This window comes from Athene cunicularia (genome assembly GCF_003259725.1).
Source record: "Athene cunicularia isolate RWA chromosome 8 unlocalized genomic scaffold, athCun1 chr8_part1, whole genome shotgun sequence".
NCBI classification, from domain to species: Eukaryota; Metazoa; Chordata; class Aves; order Strigiformes; family Strigidae; genus Athene; species Athene cunicularia.
Genome location: NW_020799109.1, coordinates 31,423,686 through 31,433,165, shown reverse-complemented (window position 1 = coordinate 31,433,165; position 9,480 = coordinate 31,423,686). Strand labels below are relative to the sequence as shown.

The following is a 9,480-nucleotide window of genomic DNA, read 5'->3' as shown; positions in this document are numbered from 1 at the left end:
GGGCGGGGCGGAGCGGAGCGGATTGAGGGGCCGGGGTTTGGCCGTGCTGGGGAGCGAGGGGCCGGGCAGCTGCGTGCGGCGGGCAGGGTGCCTGAGGCGGTGCTCTGTGCTTCCGGCGGCATCTAGGCCCTGCTGAGGGGCTGCGCCAAGCCTCCCGCTTCTGCCCGTGTCTGTTGGCTTTTCAGTTGATTGAAAGGTGAAACCTTGGAATATGTACTGGTGGAGAAGTGAAATCGCGGGCGACTGGGGCGTGAGGAGTGGATGGTTTCGTGCTTAACGGGGCATAGGCAGGAAACCACTGACCCGATAAACCTGAAGCTGCTGCAGCTGGGAAATTTGAAAGTGTCATAACTGAAAGCGCTCAGGTGTGAACCTTGACTAAAAAGAACTGTATGTAATACGTACATGTGACTTTTATTTTCGAAACAGTTACAAAAAGATCTGGAAGAGGTTAAAGAATTGCTTACGAAAGCCACGAGGAAGCGACTTCATGATGTCCTGATGACTGAGAAACACAAGTTAGAGCTAGAAATCAAGAATCAGCCTCCACCAAAGCCAAAAGATGTGGCAGAGGAAGACAAGTCGTTGCTGGGAGGGTACACAGTGAAAATAAACAATTATGGTAGGATTACTTTTCTGAACACTTCCTAGAGATCCAGCATCTCTCAGAAGAAGGCAGGGCAGCATTAATATGAGTTACAGTTGCCAATTAACATTACAGAGAAGCCTTCTTAAGTGTTTGTTTCATACTGGAGACCCCACGTTAAAAGCTACTATGTGCTTACTGTGCCATCCCAACCACAGTATGTACTAGTTCTGTTTGTGTGATAGTACTGGTGGGATGCATTAATGATCCCTCCTGTACCAGCTAGTACTCTTCCGTTGCTTAGTGTTTAGCGGCAATGGAAGAGTGGCTTCTTTGTTCACCATGTAGGTGAAAGGAGAGGGAATTACTCAAGATACTTGCCATGAAGAGAGCAGGGGGAAAAGTGGGTCAAGGAAACTGCAGCAAAAGCAAACAGCTACCTCTGGCTCCCCCTGCACAGAGTTGCTGCCCTTTGACCTGAGTTGATATGGGGTTTTTCTCAGAATTTGCAGGAATTAGGAAACAGGGCAACATGTGAAAAAACCTCCTTTTGCCCTCAAATTGTTCCTGAATAATTAATGTCTTCCCCTTATTGCTCTGAAGATTGTTTTGATAAGGCACAGATCCTGGTCATTGCTGGGGGACTTTGCAGGGGGGAGTTGGAATGGACTGCATGAAGTTTATGGAGGAAAGCTAGAACATAATCCTTTTTTTCACTCGTAGGTTGGGATCAGTCAGATAAGTTTATTAAGATTTACATCTCTTTAAATGGAGTCCAGAAGCTTACAGCTGAGAATGTGCAGGTGAATTTCACAGAGAGGTGAGTTCATCTTGTTGTACCACGACACTGGGGACAGCATGGATGAAGAACACTATTTGAAATGCAGGAATGTGTTGTGTTGAGTTCTGTTCTGGATCAGCCCTTACCCACCCATACATCCCCCCACCCCCCATCACATTTTTTTTCCTTTAAATTTGAGCGATACTAGCCTTTAGTAGCGCTTACCACATAGTCTTAAGTATATCTCTCATTAGAGGGTGTCAGGGGATTTTCATTTTACAAATGCTTATTGCACCTGATCACATTTGACAGGATACATAGTGTACCCTGGTTTTTGATGGTGACAAAACTGAAGCGTACATTAAGCAAATCTGCCTTTCCAGGGTTGTAGGAGACCAGTGAGGTAGAACAAACCCTGAAGATCTTGATTTGTTGTGAAATCTGGACAGGTCATTTTAAGTCCTCAGTGTTAAATTGAACTGAGGATTTGAAAGCCCTGGGGAGAAAGTAATTCAAGCCAGTTGATGTGCTTTCCAAAGAAATACACCTGCTAAAGGGGTTTCAGACATTGTTTTTGGTGTCAAGGCACAATAGTCTTACAATGATTGGAATTAATTGTTCTCTCCTTCCCTTACTTTCTGGTTCCAGGTCATTCGATGTGCTAGTGAAGAATCTGAATGGGAAGAACTACACCATGACCTTCAACAACCTGCTGAAACCCATCTCTGTGGAAGGCAGCTCTAGAAAGGTCAGTGCACCTCGGCTGTTAAGAGTTTAGGTCCCTCACAAAGTACCATGTTCATTGCCTGACTCTAGTTCAAGAGACTCGGTGCTAACCTTCAGTCCCTTCTGTCTGTAAAGCCTCTTCACTGTCAACATGATTCTTGGTAATCTGTAATTTTTCTAACTGTGGAATTATTCTCTGGAATCTATGGGCTTCTATTTCAAAAGATTGTGTCTGGGTATTGTATGCTTTTTTTTTAATAGCTCTCTGACAGAATTCAGAAATAATTAAGCAGAGAACTCCACTAAGCATCCATTTGCATCCTTGTGCTTTTAAATACCTCTGAGAAATTCTTTGCAATTTTCAAGTCTGAGACACTTGTCAGCAGACTAAAATCTTGAGAAGCTTAAGTAGGCTTAATACCCAAAGTCTGGAATCTGCTCTGCCTTTGTGAGGGTGTGTTGCTCAAGAATTCGACACTAGTAACGCTTCGCTGCTGATGACTGCAACTGAGAGTAGTGTCCATACTCTGCTATTTGTAGCACCTTTCTGGGCTTAGGGATGTGTCAGATACCTTGTGTGTGTTTTGTTCAGTTGTGTGCTGCACTTAGTGACATCGGCTGTGAAGAAATGATTGTTCAATTTGAAATTGCCCTAAGACTAGGACAGTATAAAATTAAAACAACTGAAATAAATGAGGGTGGTACTCTGGTGATTTCTAGCACTGTAAAATGAAGCAGTGATCACATACTTGCTAAGCTAAAGCTCCACCAGACTCTTGTCTGCTGTGGCACGCAGGAGTTCTTTGTGAAATTTAGGTCAGGGCTGCAACTAAACAGGCCTTGCTTGTAACTTGAAAACATGGCAAGATTAAGCAGTGGCCTAAAACTAGTTTCTTATCCCTGGATAAATAAATTGGAAGAGCCTCTACCTGAACTTGGTATTTGTGGAGAAGTCTGGTAAATACAGGCACCCTTTACCAGACAGTCCTGGGTACTTCAGCATCCTGAGAATCACTGCATTGTTGTATCAGTACTGTAATTCTGTGCTAGTATTATATTGATCATACCATTTAAATGTCTACAACGAGGCTAATACTTTGTACCCCGAAGCTGAGTACATACATTTATTTCTACCCACTATAAATGTGTGAGTGTAGAAAGAGGTTTGTTATAAGCTAACCTTCCTTGTTGTGCTTGTGACTAGTGACTCTTCATGAAGCATTCTAAATTCATGCCTTGCTGTTCTCCATGCAGATAAAGACAGACACGGTTCTTGTGATGTGTAGGAAGAAGAGGGAGGAAAAATGGGAATGTCTCACTCAAGTGGAAAAAGAAAGCAAAGAGAAAGAGTAAGTGTCTCTTCAATGCTCCATCTTGTTTCCCATTTCTTGTTTTCCCCACTGCCGTAGGACTGCCAGGAGAGCAGCTCTGTGCTGTCTGTGCAGTCAGACTGTCAGAATCGCTGCTCTGAGGGAACAGCCCCTAAGAGAATCATTAGGTTGGGATTTTTTGTGGTACTAGTGGGACTGGCAGCGGAGGAGATGAGCTCTGAGTAGCTGTTTGCCACTCTTCTACTCTCTTATTACTGCTGCTGAAGGCTGCATTATAGGAAATATGATAGATAAGATCTGCAGGGAGAGTGCTAAAGGTAATCAACTAATTAAAGATTCATTTATATCTTGATGGCTGCATTGGTTGCAAAAACTGCTCTAGTGATGATGACTTTTTTTAGATTGTGTATATTATATAGAATTACATATACAATCTCTGCAGCTCTGGTGGTCAAATTATTACTTTGTCACCTCTGTGTGAGGTGCCTGCACAAAAATCCCAACGTCCTTTTGGCAAAACAGGTCTTTGCTTACCTACATCATTACATGAAGTCTCAAGCTAATTTGTATCACTTTTAAGAGCTTGGAAGCCATCCTTCAGGCAGCTTAGGCACTGGATATATAAAGGTGGTAAACTACAGCAGAAAAGAGCTGGGGAAAAAAGACACACACATATACTCTATTTTATATCTATCTTTATATAATAGAATAATTTATTATTATTTTACAATACACGCACATGTTCTTATCCAGAAGAGAATGTGTATGCTCATCTTGAAGCATGGAAGCACTCACTTTTGAGAAAGTTATGCCTGACAACTATTAATTTTGTATATATTTATAGGATGATTTACCACAACTGATTAGTCCTAACTGTGACAGTACCTGAATTTAGAGCAAAACTACCTTCCCTCCTCAAATGACATCACTGGAGATTAAGAGAAAGTGATTTGACCACTAATGCTGGTTGCTGGAGGGACAGGGTGGTTTTGCTAAACCTGTATCTTGTGAAGTCCTGTGCACTGCCCAGCCTGCAATGGCCAGTATTGCTGCCTTATTCAAAGTGCTGAGGGTTTACAGTGTGGCCGAATTAGTTGCTTCAGAATCACAGCTCGGTCTGCGAGACTGGCTGTTACCTCCGTGCTTGGGGAACTTGCTCCCTCTGCTGATCGCTTTTGATCTGCGTGTTTTTCAGATAGCCTGCAGCTGCTCTAGGAACTACCTAGAGGATTTTAGAAAACAGGCTAGAGGGAAGCAGTTCTGCCAGAGAAGGCATTATGTATCATCTGGTACTGTGGGGTGTGTCATAACCAGGTGCTTACCATGTGGGTGGCACTGTTTGTCAGCTGGCTGCTTAAATTGAGAAAATTGCTTTGAAATGCAAGGTGTTAAAAAAATCAGTCAGCCTCTGGAGATAATCTGAAAAATAAGAAGCAGAGAATGTCTCTTGGGTTGTCAGTGTGTTCACTTCACAGAGCTCAGTGTGGTGGTTTTTCTATTTTTATTCACTTGTCACATGACAGCACAGACAGATGTTGGTGCTTTGTATCTGTTACATTTCACTCCTGCTTCCTAAAATTAGTTTTGGATGTTGCTTCCAGAGTCATGTTTCCTTCAGAATGCTTCCCGTCATCCTTAGTGGGACAGCTCTAAACTTGCACTTAGTTTAAGGGTACTCTTTAGGATTGACCCTAATTAGAAGCTGCCCGAGGTGTGACTGACTGCCAGGGTCTAAAGACTTCGCCAGAGCAAAATGATGTTACCAGGATGTTTCAAACAAATACTAGCATTTAATTTTTTTGCCTGGGATTGTTGGCTATACCTGATCTTCTCATATGTATCCATCTTGCAGGAAGGCTGCCTATGACACCTCAGATCCTAGTGAAGGGCTTATGAACCTTTTAAAAAAGATGTATGCAGAAGGGGATGATGAAATGAAACGCACCATCAACAAAGCCTGGGTTGAAAGCAGAGAAAAGCAATCCAAAGGGGACATACCAATGGATATTTGAAAGTACTCTAAGGGCCGCCTTAACATTGATCTTCCATGTGAGACATGCTGTGCTGCAAAGATCATTGCTTACACAACCTTCTTCCAAGCAAAGACAGTCATTTTCCATTTTGGGTTGAAGAAAATATTTAAATAAAAGAGCTTATAAAGCATTTCCTTCAGTCAAGTGGTTCAACATTTCCTGAAGAGTGGAGCATAGGTAAAAAGCATCTCAGATGGGTCAAGTGTTGTGAAATCGAGAACAAAATGTAAAAGAAATGGAATTCTAAACCAGGATGGGTCAAGGCCTTTCTGTTGCAAGTGACAGCTGTAACCACCTGGTTGCTGGGGCTCATGTCATGTTCCTACATGGGGTGTGTTTTTTTGATTAGATGTTGAACTGTAAAGCATGTCACAAAGGGAGAAGTGCTGAAGAAAGTAGAACCACTATCTCAAGCACCTGAGAGCTGAGCAGAAACATGGTATTGGTATTAACAGAGTACAAAGTAGATTGAGATAGTTTATACTCTAAAATTTGACTCAACTGGGGGTGACGGGCTGCTGTGTGCTGCCTGTGTGCTTTCCATTCTATGGTAGAGCTGTTTTACTTGGCCTGTTTCTTGCAGCCCCCTGGCTAGTGGGGGGCAACAAGGCAGCCATTTCCCCTTTATTGCCCTGCTTTGAAGAAGGGTACAGGGCAAACATGAACTTAGCAGTAGGCTTCTTGTCTCCTTCCTGCTTCCTTCTTGTGTGTCTCCCAAGGACAGATTTGTTTGATGTTACCTTATGAATTAAGGAAGCCATTACCCTTATAATGGTCTGGACTAGGACTTCCTACCTTGTTCTTAAAGCACTGAACCAAGTGCTGCACTACAAGCAGGAGATAAATACTAGCACGGTGTTGTTTCTAATAGGTCCTTTATCCACTTTGTTTGCTTATTAATATAAAGTTTACATAGCTAGAGTAACTTAACTTGAGGCCATTTTTATTTTCAGTTCTTGCTCACTCTTGTTCATGGCAGAATAGCACTCTGCCCTGTTGTGCAATTTCATTTATGCTTTTACCCAAATTATTATGGTGAACTTACTGTACAGTGGCAAAAAACCTACTTAAGCCTTGTGCTGTATGTCTTTATTTCTAATATTGCCTGTATCACAAACCTCAGCTTAGTTCTGCAACAGTCAACTTTTTTTTCCTCAGAATAAAACTGCCTCTCATACAGACCAGTTCAGTGCAGTTATGCTGCTTCTTGTCACCTGATACCAACTGCAATCCAGTAAGTGAGTTTAATGAATCAGCATGGCTTCTCATCCTTTCCTCATTAGTTTGATATTAATGCTGGACTCCTGAACAGAACAGTCATGCTTTAATTATTCAAACACACAAATGGAGCTTGCATTCCATTTTTTGCCTGAATGTATATCCATGTGGCAATCTACCACATGGCCCTCTGTACCCCAGACATCTGAGCATGGTCAGCAAAATGGCGGAAAACGATTCTGCTGAGCCTCCACCTCCGCTTCACCCCCCGAGGGCGGGATGTCAGGACACACCTATTTCGGATCCTCACAGGGCAGCTGTCCCGGGGTAAGTCAGCAATCTCTTTATCAGCCACTTCCTAAAACAGAAGATCACAGCATAGAGTTTATCTGTGTTCTCCAGGATTTTGAGAGGGCTTATTGCCAGACCTCAAAATCTAGCTGTAGAGCAGGTACCACCACAATCTCCTCTACCACCTCATGAGGATGCTTTTCTATTTGATGAGGATCTCACACCTGTCTTCCTCACTTGGGCCTTTATTTCTGGGCATCCCAGCAGCAAATGAGAAATGATCCACATGGAGACCCCAAAGTTAACCTTACTACACAGACTGAACAACCTCATACGAGTAATTCTCATTAGTCAAAAATCTGTGTGGTGGTGTTCATGTTGCATGGTGAGCTACTCCTTTAAAGATAAGCTGAAGTATCATGTTCCTTATTAACTGTCTTGCCAGGTAATGCAGTTTGTCAGTAAAAGGAATCTCATAGTATACTTTGGAAGGAGATACAGGCAGAGAAAGACAAGTCAAAGTGTCTCTGTTCTAATGAGAAGGTCTGTGTACAGTAAGAGTTCAACAGTTTTCAGAGACACCACATAGCAGCAATTGAAACGTCAGAAGGACAAGTGAGCTCAGCAAGGAGATACAGCCTAAAGGAAGGTGCTTGAGGCTAAGTAAGTGTCCCTGATTGCAGCATTCTTAATATGCTATTTTCTGAAGGACAGAAGGGCACAAAGAATCCTGTGTTCAGTCATGGTAGGAAATCACAGTTGGGAGGTAAAGGGAAGGTCTGAGGCTGGGCTACAAAAACTCCCATTATATTGCAGGAGTGCTGAAAAGCAGTAGTGTAAGGCTATCTTCTAAAGGGATGTTTGCCTTCAAAGGAAGGTGGCATCAAGACAGCAGCAATGTGACTTTCAACTTCAGTAACACCAAGGTCAGTAGGACTTGTCTTCAGAACATATTTCAGTTACTGGTTTTGTCCAGTTGTGAATCTTATCTGTGTATATAGCTATACACTCCATCTAGTACAACCGAACACATACATTATTTTTTTGACCTATTTAATTTCTAAGATTTTATTCAGAAAGGAGCCTATGCTTTCAGAGAAAACTCCTAACTTACTTTTAAAAACTAAATTTGGAGCCCAAACAGCATTTTGTAGGGAAGGAAAAAGTTAATTTCTCAGTGTCGTCTTCTTCATTCTAACTGCTGCTATGATTTAGTGACTTCAAAAGGTGACAAAGGCAGCTGAGGAATACCAAAAGCAAAGCCAGTTGCAGTCTTTTTGTTTTGTTTGTTCTGTAAAGACATCCAACATGGGCTAGACTTGCCAAGAGAATGGTAAAGTCAACATATAAAAGCAGACTTCTCTCACACGATGTTTAAACGTGAAAGGATCTCATAACTAGGCATGACCAGATCAAATAAATACGTACAGAATATTTCTGATACTTGCAAATGTTTTTAATGCTTAGTAAGGAAGGCCAAGAGCAGGTACTGAATATGTGCATTTTAAAGTGCAGATCTAACACCCATATCTGATGTAGCTTTTACATGCCTGTAGCTCAGGCCAGGAATAAAATGATTTCTAATTGAACAAATTGGTAGTTTTGACTGGATTGAGCTTCCAGGATTTTAAATAAGAAAAAAAATCTAACGTTTATTTAGGAAACTATTAAAGTAACCATATAATATTCTATATTATCAAAAATAAGGAAAATAGCTTTTTGAATTTTAGTGGCAGATATGAAGGGAAAAAAAAAATCAGACTTCAGCCTATGTAGTTATATATACTGCTTACATGAGAGGCACTGGTTTAAAAAATAACCAAAACCCAACACACACAACCTCTAGTCAGATGAATACACTCCCAAAAGGCAGAGGCTCTGATGTCGCGTGGGCACTAGCAGCAACTATGCAATACGGTGCGATTCTGGGCTCATGGGTTAGGGAAATGCAACTGATGATGACCTGGCACAGCCGCATGTGCCTGTGAAGCGGCTGCAGCGGGTCATGTCAGTGGGAGCCAGGTGCAGGCCTGTGGCCAGGGCACAGCTACGGGGCAGCTGCCCGGTACCTGCAGCTCCTTGGGAAGGATGGTGTTCTTCCGGATGGCATTGATCCGCAGCCTCTCATCCGCATACTCATATGCCAGTTTCCTTCTCTTGACGTCCCGCAGCATCCTCCAGTCCACATAGTAGCTCCGCACTTGCCTTGTGCAGGGTGAGGGAAGAACCTAATTAAAAAAATGAAGTTTATAATAGCCACCTGTTGCACATACAGTTTGCTCAATTTAAGTATGAATTATTCCCATAAACGTCTCTTTGTCAGACTTTTTCAAGTTACTTCCCTACGGTGCAGCTCCTGCCACAGAATCATGGCAAGCAATCCAGTTTAGTTCACGGAAGTCCGCAAAGAATATACGGTACCGGCGGCGCCAACAACCCGAAGTGACACCGGCGCCCACGCTGCTCCCGCCGTCGCCGAACCCCGCGGCCTAACCCAGGCTGGGACCTGTCTCT

The 9,480-nt window shown here is 42.7% G+C and overlaps 2 protein-coding genes across 2 annotated transcripts; one reads left to right on the top strand and one right to left on the bottom strand.

Moving 5' to 3' along the window:
• Positions 1 to 417: 417 nt before the first annotated feature.
• On the top strand, positions 418 to 5,587 carry CACYBP (calcyclin binding protein; the record flags this gene model as incomplete). The annotated part of the gene is made up of 5 exons (XM_026854022.1): positions 418 to 622; positions 1,310 to 1,406; positions 2,016 to 2,115; positions 3,348 to 3,442; positions 5,277 to 5,587. Coding segments are annotated over 5 exons (657 nt in total), but the record flags the coding sequence as incomplete, so codon positions are not given.
• Positions 5,588 to 6,527: 940 nt separating this feature from the next.
• MRPS14 (mitochondrial ribosomal protein S14) lies at positions 6,528 to 9,215 on the bottom strand. The gene is made up of 2 exons (XM_026853558.1): positions 9,036 to 9,215; positions 6,528 to 7,033 (listed from the first exon to the last, which is right to left on the bottom strand). The coding sequence occupies exons 1-2, from the start codon at positions 9,138 to 9,140 to the stop codon at positions 6,851 to 6,853; spliced, it is 288 nt and encodes a 95-aa protein (XP_026709359.1). The 5' UTR covers positions 9,141 to 9,215; the 3' UTR covers positions 6,528 to 6,850.
• Between the last annotated feature and the right edge of the window lie 265 nt (positions 9,216 to 9,480).